This window comes from Mytilus edulis, chromosome 14, assembly GCF_963676685.1.
Source record: "Mytilus edulis chromosome 14, xbMytEdul2.2, whole genome shotgun sequence".
NCBI classification, from domain to species: domain Eukaryota; kingdom Metazoa; phylum Mollusca; class Bivalvia; order Mytilida; family Mytilidae; genus Mytilus; species Mytilus edulis.
This window is the reverse complement of record NC_092357.1, coordinates 50,689,826-50,710,477: the sequence shown is the minus strand read 5'-3', so window position 1 is coordinate 50,710,477 and position 20,652 is coordinate 50,689,826. Positions and strand designations below refer to the sequence as shown.

The 20,652-nt window shown below is 31.8% G+C and overlaps 1 protein-coding gene across 2 annotated transcripts; it reads right to left on the bottom strand.

Moving 5' to 3' along the window:
* Positions 1-4,911: 4,911 nt before the first annotated feature.
* LOC139503506 (cell division control protein 6 homolog) lies at positions 4,912-18,775 on the bottom strand. Of its 2 annotated transcripts, XM_071293296.1 has the most exons (13): positions 18,610-18,775; positions 18,196-18,333; positions 15,794-15,881; positions 14,467-14,500; positions 14,229-14,433; positions 12,942-13,019; positions 11,781-12,290; positions 10,999-11,198; positions 10,058-10,221; positions 9,043-9,289; positions 8,293-8,646; positions 6,837-6,977; positions 4,912-5,743 (listed from the first exon to the last, which is right to left on the bottom strand). In XM_071293296.1, exons 2-13 carry the CDS (start codon positions 18,323-18,325, stop codon positions 5,654-5,656), a joined length of 2,241 nt encoding a protein of 746 aa, XP_071149397.1. In that variant the 5' UTR covers positions 18,326-18,333; positions 18,610-18,775; the 3' UTR covers positions 4,912-5,653. The 2 variants fall into 2 exon arrangements, with proteins under 2 accessions (XP_071149397.1, XP_071149396.1); XM_071293295.1 differs by having other exon boundaries at positions 14,229-14,500.
* Positions 18,776-20,652: the final 1,877 nt, after the last annotated feature.

Below are 20,652 nucleotides of genomic sequence, written 5' to 3'. Positions count from 1 at the left end.
TTTTTTTTAAAGTTTTTATATTTGTTTATATTATTTCAAAATCCAAAGTAGAATCAGGTGAGCATCACAGGCTCTTGAGAACACTATTTATTAACAGGATAACTATATTTGGTATGTGTGTACCTTGCAGGGTTCTCATACCCGTCAGTTTTCCAAGATCTCGACCTCATTTCATGGATGATTCAACAAAGTCCATATCTCAGATACCTATAAGCAATAGGTCTACGGCATTTGGTGTATGGGAGGGTTGTAAGTATGGCTTCCAAAACGGTCATTTATTCCAGACATTGTCCATCTAGGAAAGCATGAAACTGACATCTACTTAAGTCTTGATTTCATGGCACAGTGGTAAATGTCAAGATTATGTGTTTTGGTCTCTTTTCTTAATACTATATGCAAAAGGTCAACCATATTTGGCGTATGAAAATAATTAAGAATGTACATTTCAATTCTGGCAGGTTTTATTTGACTTTAACCTAATTTCATGACTCATTTGTCAATGTTCTGTTTTCCTGGTAGATACTTTAGTGATTGGTCTATATTTGAACCATGAAATTACTTTTAAAGTGTGTAATGTCTGCCTGGCATGATTCATCTTATCTTGACCTAATTTTCATGGTGCATTTAGTCAATATTAAGTTATGGTTTGGTCTGTTTTTTTGTATACTACAAGCGATAAGTCAACTATACAGGATGTATGGAATGATTGTCAGATCTAGCCATATAAAATCAATGGTTAGTAAAGCAAACAAAGACGTTTCAGTGAGTGCACCCTTGTTATTCTATCAAAATGTTGAGGCTGAATTTTTAATGTTCATCAGTAACTTCATACAAATCAATAAAATTGTATATGTCTATTGGTTGCAAGGAATAAGGAAAACAATTTTGGTACAACCTAGCAGTATATTATACCTTTTACCTCCTTGGATAGGTGGTTCACCCTGTATTGAAGATCACATATTGAATTTATGTTTTATATTCAGGCTAAGATTTTTTTTATTGATGTACTGAGATAATAAGATTGGTATGTATTGGTTTGCATGGTCTCCAGTGAACAAGAGTGTACCGCTTTGACTTGTCTTGATCACGATTGAATTTAGGGTTGAAAGTCTTTTGTTCTAATAAAAGTGCAACAGAATTTTAACCTTGACAAAAGAATCACGAAAATGAGGTCAAGATCAGATTGACCTTGCAAGTCAGAAATGTACACCTAGCAATCACTCTCCAAACCTAATATATGAATGTTTAGCAATAAACAATCAATTAATCAAACCTAGAACCAAAAACTCTTGGTCACATAAAATAAAACGGGTGCCACATGTGGAGCAGGATCTGCTTACCCTTCCGGAGCACCTGAGATCACCCCTAGTTTTTGGTGGAGTTCGTGTTGTTTATTCTTTAGTTTTCTATGTTGTGTTGTGTGTGCTATTGTTTGTTTGTCTTTTTCTTTTTTAGCCATGGCGTTGTCAGTTTGTTTTAGATTTATGAGTTTGACTGTCCCTTTGGTATCTTTCATCCCTCTTTTAAGACCAATGAACCATGAATATGAGATCAAGGTAAGATGTTTTACAACTTGAATAATGTTTTCATTATATCTGAAAGAGACCTTATCATAAAAGAGAATATTGATCCATTCACCATAAAAATGAGGTCAAGGTCAGTTTTTAAGCCATTTATAATCATTTGCTACTTGTAAAGGAATAAATGAAAGCCGAGTGTGGGTAATTGTTACGGTTTACAAATTTTGCCAGTAGACTTTTTGTTAGGTTGCCTTCTCACTGATGTTTACTCACTTAACATCTATGTTAATATAACAAGCAACAAAAAACATTAATTCAACAATTTTATTTTAACAATTCACCTGATTTAACATAAAAATTGGTTAATAAAAATTCAATTCAATTTAAAAATTACATTATATAGAAAATAGAAAAACTGATTACAGTCTTTGTAAAAATGGAACAATCAGACATACAAAAACTTAAATAATTGTTGTTAGTTTTGCAATTTTCAGGAAGTCCCAAAACAAATTGGTTCATTGAAAAATAAACCCCAACTGTGAATTTCTTGGGGCAATTTTAACATAAAATTTAATTCAAAAATCAACAGCAGCCTTAAAACAAAAATGTACTTGTTTGTTGGAAGTTACAACAATTGCAGACAATGGAAAACTTCATTTACATAAGATAAACTTTACAAAATCAAAAGGTATAAATTTATAGTTCATTTTGACATTCGTCAGAGCAAGTCTTAAAGTATCATAAAATGTCCAGAGTATTTCAACAAGTTGAGAGAGTGACAACAGTATTCTTAAATTACAATTTTTAATTAATAAATCAAGCCTTTCAAGTATTAGGTACAGTTGAAACTAGAGGCTCTAAAGAGCCTGTGTCGCTCACCTTGGTCTATGTGCATATTAAACAAAGGACACAAATGGATTCATGACAAAATTGTATTTTGGTGATGGTGATGTGTTTGAAGTTCTTACTTTACTGAACTTTCTTGCTTCTTACAATTAAATCTATAATGAACTTTGCCCATTAGTAACAGAGAAAAATATTTGGTAAAAATTTACATAAATTTACCAAATTAATGAAAATTGTTAAAAATTGACTATAAAGGGCAATAACTCCTTAAGGGGTCAATTGACCATTTAGGTCATGTTGACTTATTTGTAGATCTTACTTTGATGAACATTATCGCTGTTTACAGTTTATCGCTATCTATAATAGTATTCAAGATAATAACCAAAAACAGCAAAATTTCTTTAAAAATTACCAATTGGAGGGCAGCAACCCAACAACCGGTTGTCCAATTCATTTGAATATTTCAGGGCAGATATATATTGACTTGATTAACAATTTAACTCCTTGTCAGATTTCCTCTAAATGATTTGGTTTCCGAGTTATAAGCAAAAAACTACACTTTACCCCTGTTCTATTTTTAGCCGTGGTGGCCATCTTGGTTGGATGGCCAGGTCATCGGACACATTTTTCAAACAAGGTACCTCAAAGATGATTGTGGCCAAGTTTGAATTAATTTGGCCCAGTAGTTTCAGAGGAGAAGATTTTTGTAAAAGATAACTAAGATTTACGAAAAATGGTTAAAAATTTACTATAAAGGGCAATAACTCCTAAAGGGGTCAACTGACCATTTCGGTCATGTTGACTTATTTGTAAATCTTACTTTGATGAACATTATTGCTCTTTACAGTTTATCTCTATCTATAATAATATTCAAGATAATAACCAAAAACAGCAAAATTTCCTCAAAATTACCAATTCAGGGACAGCAACCCAATAACGGATTGACCGATTCATCTGAAAATTTCAGGGCAGATAGATCTTGACCTGATAAACATTTTTACCCCATGTCAGATTTCCTCTAAATGCTTTAGTTTTTGAGTTATAAGCCAAAAACTGCATTTTACCCCTATGTTCTATTTTTAGCCGTGGTGGCCATCTTGGTTAGTTGGCCGGGTCACCGGACACATTTTTTAAACTAGATACCCCAATGATGATTGTGGCCAAGTTTGGTTTAATTTGGCCCAGTAGTTTCAGAGGAGAAGATTTTTCTAAAAGATAACTAAGATTTACGAAAAATGGTTAAAAATTGACTATAAAGGGCAATAACTCCTAAAGGGGTCAACTGACCATTTGGGTCAGGTTGACTTATTTGTAAATCTTACTTTGCTGAACATTATTGCTGTTTACAGTTTATCTCTATCTATAATAATATTCAAGATAATAACCAAAAACAGTAAAATTTCCTTAAAATTACCAATTCAGGGGCAGCAACCCAACAACGGGTCGTCCGATTCATCTGAAAATTTCAGGGCAGATAGATCTTGACCTGATGAACAATTTTACCCCATGTCAGATTTGCTCTAAATGCTTTGGTTTTTGAGTTATAAGCCAAAAACTGCATTTTACCCCTATGTTCTATTTTTAGCCATGGCGGCCATCTTGGTTGGTTGACCGGGTCACCAGACACATTTTTTAAACTAGATACCCCAATGATGATTGTGGCCAAGTTTGGTTAAATTTGGCCAAGTAGTTTCAGAGGAGAAGATTTTTGTAAAAGTTAACGACGCCAGACGACGGACGACGGACGCCGGACGCCAAGTGCTGAGAAAAGCTCACTTGGCCCTTTGGGCCAGGTGAGCTAAAAAATCATAAAATAAAGGACAAATTAAATTGACTTCGATTGGCAAGGAATTTCTACAAAAACTTTTGTCATGCCCTCTGAATCAATATTCCGGTTAACGGTGGTAAAAATAACATGTATCTTTAAATAAAATAATAATAATTTTAAATAATTAAATTAATCTATTATAAGAATTGTTTTATTCCTTGCATACAATGTATAATTATATAATCCAATCACACAGCATCACTTTTATTATCAAGTATTACAAAATCAAATTTTAATACAAGTTATTCCACAATCTTTTCTTCTGGTAAGCTTTAATAAATACTTATATCAATCAGTCATGTTCACTTATATTCTATTCAAACAATACACATATTACAAAATACTACGTCCATTTTATGGAAAAGCAATCATTTTCAGAATTGACAATCTTTAAATAACATGTACTACATTTTCAAGTCATACTTTAATAAATTCAAATACACAATTCTTTTCTCACAAACCCACTTACAAATAAATCAATCTTTTCCTTTAAAATTACATTCATTTCAAATAAATATTCAAATATACAATAAATATGTATATTTCCAAATATACATAATACACAATAAATATGTATATTTCCAAATACACAATTACTCATTTACAATGCAAAGACTCTCAAAAGTGTTTTTTTCTTTTTCTCCTAGCAATAAATTGATGATTATTTTTCATGAACTTTAAACAAAAGCATACATGTCAATAGTATTATTCAGGAAACAGATGAATTTTTAACAATATCTTCTGATTTGTTATTGAAGTTTTTGAAACCATCAGAATAGCAAGTGAAATATTCCTAAACCAGCATGCCATGAAATGGGTCACATATTACTAAACAAAAATATTCATCCGATTTTAAGTATTTGCACCTTTTCCTTAAAATTGGATATTCAAAAATGGAATTGTACCAATCGTACAAACTACACTTTTCACTTGTATTAATAAGTGGAAAAAAGAAAAAGTACAATAATTTTTCACAAATGATTGCAACCTTATAACAACTCACATTTTACATATTTGCGAGACTAGCAGTTTTCAGAAATTGTAAGTTATAAAATGGAGTGAACTTCATAATATAAAGTAAAATGCAATTGTAAGCTTAAGGAATTCTACATCCATAAAACAAACCTCCTAAAATACTTGAATATTTTGCTACACAAGTAAATAATACATATGCATCAAGAGTGCCTTGAATTTCAACTACAACTACTATTTTATTTTGTTTGTACTTTTGGAATTTTTATGGTCAATATTTTTTGTTTGTACCATTTTTTTGGATATTTTTCTGTTAGTCAATAACAACAAAATAAGAATAATAAATGCTCCTGTTCAGAAATCTACCATAGATTTTCTTCTATAAAGCTGATCCCTCTGTTAGACATTTTTTTACAATATGATTGTGGACATTTTATCCTGTAAATCACATTGCATTGTGGGATATATCATTGCATTATGGGATATATCATGGAAGTCCATCTTTCATTATAGATGACATCAAAACTTTATCTTGTAAAGTATGCTCCAGTTCTCTTTCATCAAGTTTCAACACAATCTGCAAATAAATAAAACAATTGAAAATCTGTAAAATGGAATACATCAAAGGATATTACTTGTTTGTTTGTAAATCTTACTAATAAATATTTGTCTAAATTGTGATTAAAGCAATTTTCAGAATTTTTGAAATGGTATAAAATTAATTATCATATACTTCGACTAAATAACATATAAATTTTACCGTATGATAATAGCATTAAATTGACGAATTCCATAATTTTTCGAATTGGTGCTTAGCGGGCTGATATGAAAAGTTTATCACATGCTTCGATTGTTATCACATGCCTTTCCGTAACGTTATCACATGGCATTCCGGTAATACTCGGCTAATTCCGGAAAATACACCTCAATGCTACGTTTTCAGTGAAAAACATTACAAAGTAGTGTACAAAACAATTATTTGGATACTGGAAAGTATATTGTTTAAAATAATAAAAAAAAAAAAAACAATTATTTAAAAAATGCATTTTTAAAGTTTTTCTGAAACATAATTTAGAAAGTTAACTTCTTTAAAAAGTTGACTTTTCCAAACAATGATCATTACGTATATTGTTGAATTATTATTTGGTCGATTCGTCCATTAAAAATGTTTTTTTTTCTCTCTCTGTTGAGGCATACGATAGAAAAATTTTCATATTGAATGTATCATATTTTTTTCCCTGACGGCCATGAACTTTTTTACTCTTTAAACTTCGAGAACCACGTAAAAGGATCAATATATGAATCTGTTATTTTTCTCTACTGTTGAAGCATATGATAAAAAGATCATAACATGTCATTTTTCATATCGCATGTATTATCAGCCCTCGGTCAATATCAGCCCTCGAGCCATGCGGCTCTTGGGCTGATATTGAACCTAGGGCTGATAATACATGCGATATGAAAAATGTCATGTAATAATCTGATATGATCATATAACTTTAAAAAAATTATTACAATACCGTTTTTTCAATACCTATTTTTTAATTTCTACTTTCATGTGTAAAACTATCTTTAAATTAAAATTTTCATTCTTGAACAGGTAGAGTGTAAAGTAAGTTATAGCTAAAATAAATATTTCCAATGTAGTAGATTTTCATAAACAAACAAACCTTTGCTAGACGTCCATCTTTAATTTTCTTAATACCCATAATTCCTCTGGTTTCCAACAGATTACAAATGCCCTGGTATTCTGTGTAATCAACTATTGCCATCTGTCGTTTCTTACATATTTTACTGTATGTATCATGGACCTATAAATCAAAATATAATATAGATACAAAACATTTCATAATCATCAAATAATATTATACATACTAATTACAATGTTCTCCCACATATTTCAATGAAAAAATCATAACACTTAAAGTTGATACTACTTTATTGAATACACTTTGCCTGCTTCATTTCTCAACTCAGTTGTCAATATAAGTCTGATCTTTTAACCTTTTTTTCAATTTTCAATATCTGTTTGAACCCGCAAAACCACCATAGATATATAAGCAAGTCGTTTGATCCACAGACTTTGACCTGAGGCGGGTGAAGTAGTTCACAACAACATGAGCGACATGTTGACTCAATATATGACAATCTAAAACCACAAACTTTATAACTAGAAAGTTGTAGGGAACATTGTCAGGATTGAAATAAAAATATGTTTGTTTTGGAAATATTAATAGGATTTTGGATTTCAATTTTAGTTGAAAATTTTGACATTCAAGTTTTATGGAATATCACATTTTTTTTTAACAGAACACAGAAATGTTCTTCTTGATAGCTGACTGATCAGCACTTGCTTCAGTGGTGTGAAGAAGTTTAAGACATTTCTGCCCAAACAAACATGGTTTTACCTAAACTCAAAACTACTGTCGATTCACTTTTGATTGTTGGATACCAGTTTTTGTGGGTACAGGTTAACCACAAATTTTAATTTTTAATGAATTACAATTTTACTATAGGCTCTATATGCAGAGATTGACAAAACCATGAAATCAAATATCCAGAAAAATGCAAGTTTTTCAATCAATGAAAATTGATAGCCATATAAAAAATAAATGAATCCACAGTACCCTGCCGGTAAACTCATTTATTATATACTTAGTAGTAAATACAGATAAATTGTATGTGTAATACAATCAATGGCAAGTGTGCTGTATCAGCCATTCGTGATGATATTGATATCAGCACGGCTGCAAAAGCTTTATCACACCTTTAATCTGTGTGACGTCACGTCATCTATTGCAGTCACTGCTGCAAAGCTTTATCAAATCCCTAATCTGTATGACGTCATGTCAAACCTATAATCTGTACGACGTCATTTCAAAACTCCTTATATATCTGTATGACGTCATGTCACATAAAAAAACATCTACTTGAGGTAAATGTAAATAATAATTAAGTGTATATGAGCTCTTGGGATTATATTGGTGGCTGGGGTTGATACGGATGCGATATTGAAAAAGCCATACGATATTCTCTATTTATCCTTCCTTTTTTACCCATCTTTAAAAATGTAATACAATACCCATCCTGAAGAATGTAATATAGAATTGCCTTAAATCAACATACCTTGCCCATTGTGACCTCCTTCATCTTGCCTTTATTCACCATCAGCAGCAGAGTACAAACTATAAGTTTCTGTTGCAGTGGAATGCTATCTTGACTGTTGGATACAGAACTAGAGCCATAAACCTCTGATAACACTTTGTTGATCTGTACTACACCAATCTTTTTAGGTACTGCTGGAGGTCGTTTTGTAGGACTAGACAAAACCTTTTGTGTCTTTACCTCATGTTCCACCATTTCTACAGCACGGCGACATACATCAAGAGCCTTCCTCATGTCCCCAGCCACGGCTGATATCTTACGGGCACAGAACTGTATGGCACTAGGTTCCATCACTGCCAAACCCTGCTCCTCTATCTGCAAATAGGCATTTTATTTAATAAACTTATTTCAACTGAATACAGAAAATGACTTAACAACTAAAACAATTCTAATGATTACATTTTTATTTCACAATGAAATGACATGTACACAGAAAAAAAAATATTAATTAGAGCAATTCTTTACAAAACTAAATACAATGATATATGGAATTCTTATAAGAAACTGTATATTCATAAATTATTACATTTTTTTTAAATTGAACAAACATACCCCTTTTATTCTTGTAATTTTAAGAAAAGCTACATGTATCATATAACAGAATGTGAATTCTTATTACTGAGATACATTAATACAAACCTTGCAAAAGATTCTTGATTTACAGTATATAAATAAGTCTTCCTCTTATCATAGCATTTTATTTTAACATACCTTTTTTAATCTATCTTTAATAATATTTGCAATCTGGTCTTTACTGTATGGAGCAAAGTTTAAAAGTTGAGGTTTACAGTTGGGTCTAGCCTGTAATCTTGGTAATATCCTATCTGTTAGATCTAAGGCATTGGCTATCCCAATCAGTACTAGTCTAGATTTCTGTAATGATGGCCACTCAAAGATTGTGTATAGTATTTCTTGATTTTTACTGTCCAGTTGGTCAATCTCATCCAAAACCATAATTCTGTAATATCAATGTAATGTATTGTTTAATATTTATTATATGTGATCTTCTAAGGGCCATTCCAGAAAAAAATGAATGGGGGGGGGGGGGGGGGGGGTGTTGGAAGGCACATTATATTAATAATACATGGGTGATGGGAATCAGAGCAACTTTTCACACTATAACATGTATAATGCACTATAATACTCAATTACAATTGTCTGGGTGGCGGGTGCGGACAAAAACTGCCTTCCAACCCCCCCATACATTTTTTTCTGGAAAAGCCCTAATGCATTTCCCTATTTCTCTACATTTAAGGATATTAACTGATATAGTGACGACGAAAAATAATTACCTGATTTGCAGTCTTTGTTGGTTTAACATCACATTTTATAGTTTTTTGTATATTAACAATGCTTTGTAATTATAAAATTGAAAGCATAAGACTTTTTGATTTAATTTCTCCCTTGCATTGCTCTTTTTCCAAAACATAGTACATACAAACTGTGCTTCCATAAGCAAATACACATACAATCATAGAATTTGTGATCTATTTTCAATAACTGTGTAAACCCGCAAAACCACCAAAGATATACAAGCAAGTCGTTTGATCCACAGACTTTGATCTAGGGCGGGTGAAGTAGTTCACAACAACATGAGCGAACATGCTGACTCAATATCTGACAATCTAAAACCACAAACTTTATAACTAGAAAGTTGTAGGGAACATTGTCAGGACAAGAAAAAGAAGATGTGATAGGAATGTTTGAACAATATGGGTAAACTTACATGCTTGGTCCAGTTGTGGTGAGGTATTTCTCAACTGCACGTAGCCTGTCTTTAGCTGATGGTGGTGACTTTCCTGTTAGATCTGTATATAATTTACCATACACTGTTGCCGAGTCTCTTAATGTCATACAGTTTAAATATACTGATTTACAGCTATGAGCAGCCTAACAATAGAAATAACAAATTTTGATTGATGAAGTTTTCCGTCTTTGAATGTCACATCAACACTTACAAAATCCTTGAGGTTTTATTTAGAGAATAAACTTTGTTATTCCAGTATTTGTAATTAAGAATAAAATATTGGAACCTTGGACATGACATATTGTAGTAGTATTGTACGCATGCAGTATTTGTGTGTGTGTTGCATTTTCAAAGAAGATGTTTTGTTATCAGTCCAAACTTGAGAATCTATTTTTGTTCTACTCCCATGATAGGCAGTTATTTTATTGTCCAATCTGTGCACACATCTTTCCCATAATGATGTAAACTTTTGAAATGCATGCGACATTAGGGTGTTATCCATATTTTATAAAAACTAAGTGATGTTAAACATTTAATACAGTTAGACTACTTAGACTTTGCTGAAATAATTTCTGACACTTTGTTATTGTAATCATTATTATATCAAACTTGTATGATAAAACGTGTGATTTATTTTCAATATCTGTTTGAACCCGCAAAACCACCAAAGATATACAAGCAAGTCGTTTGATCCACAGACTTTGATCTGAGGCGGGTGAAGTAGTTCACAACAACATGTGCGACATGCTGACTCAATATCTGACAATCTAAAACCACAAACTTAATAACTAGAAAGTTGTAGGGAACATTGTCAGGAAGAGTAACAAAGAATGTATTGGTATCTTATAAAACCTGTTGTCTTATAGATTATGTATTGTATCTGTTCAAATTATTTTTTCATCATCATAATTAATACATACTCTAACATTATCCAGTATATGAGTAAGAACAGCTGTTTTCCCTGTTCCTGGTGCCCCAGATATGTATAAACTTCCACCTGTTTTCTTTGTCACATGACCTCTGACAAACTGGTTTACTGTATCAGTCTCTACTTCTCTACCTACAATACGGTCTGGTTTGGCTGTATGAAATGACTGTTTAGCCAAGTGGTATGCATGTGCTACAAAAAAAAGAAGAACCAGTCATATAACAGACATCTCAATACAACAACAAAAAAATGTTTAAAAGGAGTCTCTAAAAATGAACATTTACCTTTAATAAGAAAGAGACCATAAAATGGACATCTGCTTAAAAAGCATATATTTTATTCATATCTTTGCCTTTCCAATTGATTGAAATGAGAAATATATAATAAACATCTGCAAAAAAAGAAATGCAACATGCCATGGCTGCAAATCAAAAGTTTTATTTCCTGAATAAAAGGTGAAACAGTACGATATATGCCAACAGACTCCAAATTGGTGCTAAATGCAAAAAGAAGTTTTAAAGGCATCTAGCCTTATTTCAACTATCAGTATTTTCATTTTCAGTGCTCTCTCAATATTTTCAATAAGCACCGTTAGATTAGAAGTAGTATTATGTCTCAAAATTTATGACATATTTTTTGAATTCTGATTGTAAAGTATACGAAATTAAAGTTTATAATGAATGTTCAAAATTTAAAACATTAATTTGCAGTGCGATTTGATCTTTTGGTTGATAGAGTTTTGTATTAGCTCCAAATAACAGTATAGAATATTACCTTCCTGTTTCTCTAACTTGAGTGAATTAGTTGGTGAGAACAGTGATTTGACTGGTGAACCCTGGGAAATCAATGACAGACCACCCTTAGTTGGTTTCCCTGGTGATGGCATTATGTTGTAATCCATCTTCCTTGGCGACAGAGGAACTCGTACTGGAGACGACAGCTTTAGATTACTCATCATTGTACCAGGTGACATCAGTACATTTCGACAGGAGAACTGGTTCTCGTTTTTGGTAGGAGACATTACTTTCCGAGGAGAAAGTAAGAAATCTGACTTTTTAGGAGACAGGATATTTCTCCTTGGAGAATAGAAGTGGTTCAACGACAAGTCTTTCCTTGGTGACAGAGGATGATCTGATCCCCTTGGTGATAATAAATGTTTTTTAGGAGATGGTGGGTACTCAGGTGATATAATAATTTGTTGTGGTACAATGCTTGGTGACGGTAAACCTTTCCCTTCTGGTGACCGGAAGGGTTCCACAGTTTTCTTTGGCGAGAAAGGGAACTCTGAAAAATTAAGGCAAATATATATTTTTCATACATATTATGAATATTTGAATATAACAAGATTTGTAGAAAAACTTGCACCATATAAGAAAATCACAAGTTATCACTTTATATCAATACATTATGTCTTTTGATTGATTAGACTGTTGGTTTTCCTATTTGAATTGTTTAACACTAGTCATTTTGGTGTTCTTAATATCTTTCCATGATTAGGTGTGAGCCAAGGTTATCTGTTGAAGACAGTACTTTGACCTATAATGGTTTACTTTTACAAATTGAGACTGGGATGGAGAGTAGTCTCATTGGCACTCATACCACATATTCTTATATCTACTTAATCCATAAACAAAATTCTTTTTTCTTTTTATGTCAGGTTCAGACTGACATAAAAAGTTTGGTCATAATTGTTCATTCCGTCTCATCATAAGAAGGTGCGAACTAGGACAACCATTTGGTATGGAAACTTCTTCAATGTGACCATAAGATATTGAATAACAATAAATATATGACATTGGATTGTTACATCAGTTCAAGCACCAACTATTTATAATCCCTTTAACAGATATGAATTTTATAGGCACACACTTTAACTTCTTAAGGTCTGTTACAAAACAAATTAATTTTCCTTTGAACATATATTTTTTTACATACTTTCAGTAATTTTATTTTCAGCAACAACTTCTCTTTGACCTTTTGACTTTGTAGAAGTCGGGCCTGAATTCTCATCATCTGAAGAAATATAAATAAAATCAATTAAGGTAGATAGGGTGTCTTCCTCCATCTTGGATTTGGAAATACCAGAAAACAAGGTCTAGATCTTTAATAGAATGTGCAAATTTTTAGAGAAGTAGATAATATTATTCATGTGTAAGAAATTCCACTTCTACATAGAAAATGACATGTTTTATCATATTTATGATTGTATTTTACAAAAAATAGAAATTTTTTGTTTTAACAATTTTTTTCCAACTTTGCCACATTAGGGGAGGCAACTCAAATGCAAGGGCAGATAATTCAGATTAAGGTATTTTTACAATAGAATGTGTTAGGAATTTCTCTATTTTATTATGTAACAAGAAAACAGGTCCGGTGACCCCATTTTTTCTTTTTCTTAACTGAAAGCATACTATTAAAGCTATCTTCTCATATGTTATCTCAAAATTCTATGGTGTAGTTTATGCTTTATTGCAGAAAATTGGGGTTTCCATGCATAATCTATACAAAATTTGACAATTTTGAACAAAGTGTAGCATGAAATAAAGCCCGGTGACCCATTCTTTTTATAACTTTTTTTTAAAAAGCATAATATAAACTTCATTTTGGCAAATTATTAAAAAATTCTATGGATTATAATTTAGACACCCCATCTACCTTAATGTCTACAAATCATTACTTTTAAATCACATGCAAAGGCAATTTTATCAGTGTGGTTAAAATGTATGTTTGAAGATTGGAAAACAAAGGAAATAGTCAGTTTGACCTGTAAACACAGCTTTAAAACAAGTAATACAAAAAAAAAACACTTATTTTTCTTCTTGGTTTTTTTTGTAAAGATGAAAAAAAATCCTCTCTGTAGATGCTTGTCCTTAATCAAAATTTGATCTCAAAGTGCTACAGTTGCAAGTAATTTTTTGTAATATTTTTCTATTTGTATATATCTTATCCTTTTCTTCAGATTTTTAAGAAACTTCTTTGCTTGCACTTCAAGGTTAATGTACCACTGAGGTGGACTTAAAGTTTAAGGGCTGAATTGATGTCCTGTTAATTATCATGATTGCCAAATATTTAACTGCTTGAAAACAAATAAAGTTCATTGAAATATATCTTCAAAGAAGTGTGAAGATGAAGAAAAGCCTATAAATATAAACATTTTCCCCTTGATATTTTGATTTCTTAGCACCTGTAGGGCTAGCAAATTATAATTGTACATGGTCCTACCACTTGAGGATGTAGATATAAGCTCCCACATATCTGTGTTCATTTTATCATTTGTCTCTTTTTTCTTTAGCTTTAGCTTGGTCTTTGTTTCAACTGTGTCTGATAAGCCATTTTTGCCCCTGATTGGTGTCTCAGCATTTTTCTGTCTGGCACTTTTCCTACTTGGTGTTTCAGCTTTACAACGTCTGCCAGTTGTTGGTGTTTCAGCTTTACAACGTCTGCCAGTTGTTGGTGTTTCTGCTCTCTGTCTGGTGCTTGATGTCTTGGCACTTCTGTAAAACAAAATTTAAAAACTTAAATTCATTGATATACTGACATTGCAGCCATGAATATTTGTCAATCAGAAATCTTAAATCAGTATTTTCATTGTTTGCTTTTGAGGACTACTATTGAACACACAGGTAATACACTTGACAACTTGAGGCTTCTTTTCTTGAATGATCATAAATTTAGGGTGATATTCTTAACCCTTTCGCCGATGAGTCCTGGTTTACCGGGATTCGCGCTTCAGACAGCTGACGACGAGTCCCGTTTTACCGGGATCAGAATACATGTTTTATATTTCCCGCTCAAAACAGTGTAAAATGAGTTATCTTTCTTTGATGAATACCCGGATGAAAGTATAAACATGTCGCTTCCGTTTGTTGAAAACCGTGTCAAAATCAGAGGAAATTTACGGAATTTACGAGAATTTGAAATGAGGGAACATTTTTTTTGAAAGAATATGGAAGAATTGAAGCCAAACTAGTATACTTTTTTGACATAAAATGTCGTTTTATGTACAAAACACTTGGAATGGACATCGTTCAGTGTGAGGAATTTGTACAGCCTCATAAAATTTTTCAAAAAAGTTTGCCGTTTTGGGTTAAAAAATTACGATTTGGGGTCAAAGAGCAGAATTTTGAGAATTTCACCTAGATAATGCCGAAAATTTGAAAATTTGAATATTTTATGAGGAAAAAATTATCAAAACATGAATAAAACTGAACATGGTGTTAGTGAATGAAATAAATACACAAATAACTACAAACAAGTTTTTATTGACATTTATTAGGCCAAATAAAATAATATGTGTGTTTCCTGTTTCATCTTTGAAAAAAATAGGGTAGGTAGGTAGGGATTTTTTTTTATTTTACCATTTTTTTTTACATTGAGTCTATGGGAGAGAAATCCTGACTTTAACAGTGCTTATTGAAAAATGACCAAAAAAAACTTTAGGGTAGGCTATTTCTAAGCTTAAAATATAGGGTAGGTAGGGAAACAGGAAACACACATGCTTTTTTATTTGGCCTTATGAAGATCTCCCACTTGAGCAATAGTAGCCAGGGAAGCCATCGTCTCAGAGTAGCTTCTGTCTGGGCAGCAATCGGTAAAAGGGTTAAATACAAAACATCTAAACTGTTAGTTTTCAATCTATACAACCAGTGTTTAAATACAAGAAAATTACAAATGTATGAGCATGTAAAATGTAACAGGAGCAACAAATAAAAATTTTGAACAAGGAGTGTTCCATATTATTTTGAACTATTGTGAGTCTTGAACATTAACAAAGATAAGCTTTTTACCTGTCAGTTGATGGTGTCTGTTGTCTTGTTGTTCTTTGTCCTTTCTTCTGTTTACTTGGAGAACACTGTAAATTCTTGTCACTGTTTTCTGTAAAAAAAAACTGTGGATGTGAAATTCTGAATTTGTTAACTGAATTACTCAGTAATGAGTTTGTAGCTAGACAAGACCAGATTTAAATAAAACCCCATAATTCAAGACGTAAAATCTAAAATTGATAACAATCGAAAGGGAGCTCATGTCAGTTGTTGAGTGATGAATCTGAAAATCTAAGATAACTTATATAAACCCTGAACCAAATTTGAAAAATCCTTATGATGTAGTTCCTGAGTAATATGATTTCATATAATTATTATAACAGTATACTCCCACTTTTTTAAAGCAGGGGCAGTGTTCTCCCCAGGCCGTTTTAGCGTCACGGTACCGCGACGCTATATTTTTTCACCATGATGCTATAATAATTCCCGCGACGCTATAATTATTCTTGCGACACTATAATTATTTTGAAGATGCTATTTTACTTGTCTTCAATTTTGAACTTTCATCTATTATTGATTATAATCATAAAAATTATATCACCTTTAATTGTAATCCCTTTAAGTCGGACACTAAAGGCAATTAAGAGATTAAATAGCTGTTAATTGCCCTCAGGGTGATAACTATTTGGATGCGAATATCCCAAGCTGACACTTGTGACATGACTAATACCACGTGTCTGCAATCGCCAATTTCGCCAAGACAAGACAATCACAAAACAATTCGAAATCTACGTTTTGTATTACGAAATTTCAAAGATTGAAACGATTTTTTTTTTTTAAAAGGTCGTTTATTTGTGCAACTCTCCAAAAATTACTTTCTTTCTCTTCCGGTAATACGAGAGCGAGAATTTTGGTTTAGAGCTAAAATAAGTTTAATACTTCTTTAAAAAGTTATCATAATTGGCTTAAGTTTATGTTTAATCCATTTAATACATTAAAAGCGTCTTATTCATTCACAATCTCTTGTCAAACAATGTTTATTCTCGGACTAATTTTCGTAAATTTTTCTACGGCCGCCATTGCACATTAGTGTGTAAACTACGGATCGGAACCGGAACAGATATGACAAAAATCCGCATTTTCACGATAATGACAACAGATGGACAGTAGACAGAAAAAATATACCAAGAGAGAAAACTACGCATTAACAGACTATTTGTTAGATAACTTTGTTAAAAATACATATCATTTTGATGTAAAGATAAGAAACAACTGGGACTAATTCATTGAGTGCCATGAAACAATGAATTTCATAAACATGATAAAAAAAAGTTTTTAAATTGATTTTTTTTTTGCTACTTTATCTTTACTTGATATAATATAAAAATAGTTAATTTTGTGTACTATATATTTAGTTTTGTATATATACAGGTTGATCTATAATGAACCATTCATTCATTTGAGTAAAAACACAAAAATACTGAACTCCGAGGAAAATTCAAAAAGGAAAATCAAAAATCAAAAGGCAAAATCAAAAGTCCAAACACATCAAACGAATGGATAACAACTGTCATATTCCTGACTTGGTACAGGCATTTTTCGATGACTTATTGTTGGGTAACTGAAAACACATATTTATTTTTATTTGGCACAAGAGGAAAAAAAAAAATTCTGTAACTATAAATGAATAAAGAAAACATGAACTGAAACAACTGTTTTTGTAGTTATAGTTTAATTGTATTCTCAGTTATGAATTGAACAATATAAACTAAAACATATAAAGGAAATAGAGCATCAACGCAACGCGCCAACGACATTAAAAATAATAGTTATTTTTTTCTACGCAAAATGTGATGCTATCCAAAATTTCTGGGGAGAACACTGAGGGGCATAACTAGGAAAACTTTGATTAGCATTTTCCTGTGATGATTAACTCAATCATTGACAATACACCTAATAGCTATTCATTCCATTCCGGATAAGTTCTAAAATTACACAACTTTTTCATCCAGTTTAAGCTATCTGGGACCCTGTTTAAACAATTCACCATGCATGATACTTTTTAATGAGACCTTTTTAAACTACTGTAAATACTTCAAACAAAATATTTTTCTACTTTAATTTTAATTTCGAAAAAGAGGATCATACTCTATCAAAGTTTCTAGATGATCGCTTTCTAAAGTTTTTCCTCCCTCAGCTCACTACTAATGACCTCTATTTTCAGTGGCTTGACCCAAACAGCAAGATGTATAAATGACTGTTTTTCCCGAATTGGACTAAATAGCGATATGGTGTATTGAAGGACAATCAACTTAGGAATTTGTCCCCATTAGACAGACAGGCTGTTGAACTGACTGTGTAAATCCTGTACCTTCAAGTATTCATCGTCTTTCTTATATAGTTTTACACACATCCATGGTATATACCTTCTTTTGTTCTTTTTCTTGGGGACTCTGGTTTCACTGAATTTTCTTGACTATCTGCATCTTTAGAACTTCTAAGACGAGTTGACTTTCTTACAGGAAATTCTAATTTTCTCTGAACAATTGCAGACATTCCTTAGCCTGAAATTTTAATAGAAACAATAAATTTCAATATCACATTTCAGTGCCCCCTTTCATTAATCAAACATCCATATCCATCATGCCACTGTTCGGTTTGGGAATTCTATCACGATGATGAACGCTTTCCCATAAAGAAGTACAAAATAGCAATGACCAATTATCTACAATTGATTCAATATTTTGACAGAAGATCAAAAAATGCTTTGCAACCCGCTGATCATTGATGATATCTGATGAGTCAAAATATTTCTGCCACATAAAGAAACTGTTATTTACCGTATTTGTTATCTGGACAGTTAGTTTCAGTGCTTGCTAATCATCAATAATACTTTCATATAATCTTAAACCAGTTATGACAACGCTTGGTACGGACACTTCCCTTGTTTTATGTTCAATGATCCAGTAGGATGTACACAATAAAGAAAGGTAAACAAAGTTGGCGGGAAATTTATGTATGAAGCGATTTGATTGGTCATGAAAAGTAATATTTTTGTTAACTATTGTACAGAGTCGTAGCATACCTGGTGAGACGTATTTTTCTTCTGAGACGACTATAACACAGAGATTGTGATATAGAACTCCCAGCTTCCATATTTATAAAGAGAAGTCTTTTTTTAAATAAAAACTAACATTTAAATACTTCATTGATAAAAGAAATATATTGGTGATATATTTAAAATGGATTAAATTTGATTTTTTAAAACATATATATATGACATTGAATTAAGGACATTGAAGACGAATGTTTGGGGAAATTTCACATGCTTTTAATTAGTCATATATTTTATATTCTTTTATTAAAGTTGACTTTTGTTTGCATCATCTTTGAATATTTGTGTGCTCTCCCTGGAAATTTTGCAATACTGACTCTTTAAAAAATAAATGGTTGAAAATGTGCCGAAATCCGTTGAATTTGGGTTTCATTCATTTTGTAGAAAGGCGTTGCATGTAAATGCAATTTCTTTCTAAAAGATAAAAGTCAAGTAGCATATAAACAAAAAACATTACTAGTCAGTTGTAAAACTGGGACTTCTAGATAACTGTTTATAATTATCTCAGTTCAAAAGGACAATACTGAAATTTGGGAATAAACGTCTACATTGTATTTCATTTTGCCGGAGGTTAGATCATGTAATTACATATTTAAAATCTGGTTTTTATATGTCTCTGTTTAAAGTTATGTAATTTGCTTATTTTTAGAAATGATTAGGATCAAGAATATATGATATCTCTGAAAATATATGTTAATTTTTTATCACGGGTGTCATTCGGTTTATCGAGAGAATTGATCGTTAAAGCCTGAATACCTTAGGGTGGGCAAGCATTAAGTTTGGTTTGGCCATGATCGTGAAAGATCTGGTACCAGATCGAAATCAAATTTAAATTCTACCTCAAAATATGTGGCCGGAAAAAACTAAAACGCGGAATAAATCAGAAAAAACAAATATGTCTGTCAAAATGATTCAACTTTATCAACAATACTGTGCAAGAAGATAAAGAAAATATGCAGTACTTCATGAGAAAAACACAAAAGGCGCAATACATGTCTAAGGGATTCATTAAAAAAAATCACACGAATTTTTGTACCTTTTATGGTCGCATTCCAATATATCATGATATATTTGAAACTTAATCTTTGGTGTGACCAAAATAAAAGTACATGTATGCTCTTCCATTGAAACCGTTCATTTGTTCATGAAAACCTTGAATTTTGTTGATTTTTCATCGACTTGATCGTGAAAGATTAGACAACGTATTATTTTGATCGTGAACTGAGGAAAATGCATGACCAGACTTAATAATAAGAAAACAATAGCTTGTTTACCAATTGATATACTTGCAACTTATGGAAGCGTGTAACTGTTTTAATGAGAACGAACATTCAAGCTTTCATTTTTTTTTTCTAAAATCAAACCTTTACCTTGAAAGTTAAAACAACAAGTATAAAAACGTGTCTAGATAAGTTGATTTCCAAAATAGAAGGATAATTACGGGCAAAAAAGGTATATATGTATCTTTAAATGCATCCGTCATGGTAAAACAGACCCTTAGAGAACAGCCAGCGCAATGAGCACACGTGTAACAATAAAGAAAGCGCACTGGACCGGTGATACAATGAGATGCTAGGAATAGTAAGGATCAATGAGTCATCCATGCATGCATTTTAGTCACAAACTGATATAACTCGGCCAACTTCTCCCTTGTTATGACCTTTGGGTTCGAAAAGGTCGTCCGATTTACTATTTGTAGTAATTTATAAGAAAAATAGTAATTTTGATTACTTTGTTAGATACAACTAATACCGATCGTTAATTTTTA

What these genes read in the sequence shown, in the direction of transcription:
- LOC139503506 (XM_071293295.1), bottom strand. Translation starts at nt 18,325, where the DNA reads ATGTCTGCAATTGTTCAGAGAAAATTAGAATTTCCTGTAAGAAAGTCA. An exon ending in AAGAAAAAGAACAAAAGAAG is followed by an intron (nt 15,882 to 18,195) that starts GTATATACCATG and finishes TTTTTTTTACAG; the next exon opens with AAAACAGTGACAAGAATTTA. An exon ending in CAGACACCATCAACTGACAG is followed by an intron (nt 14,501 to 15,793) that starts GTAAAAAGCTTA and finishes TTTGTTTTACAG; the next exon opens with AAGTGCCAAGACATCAAGCA.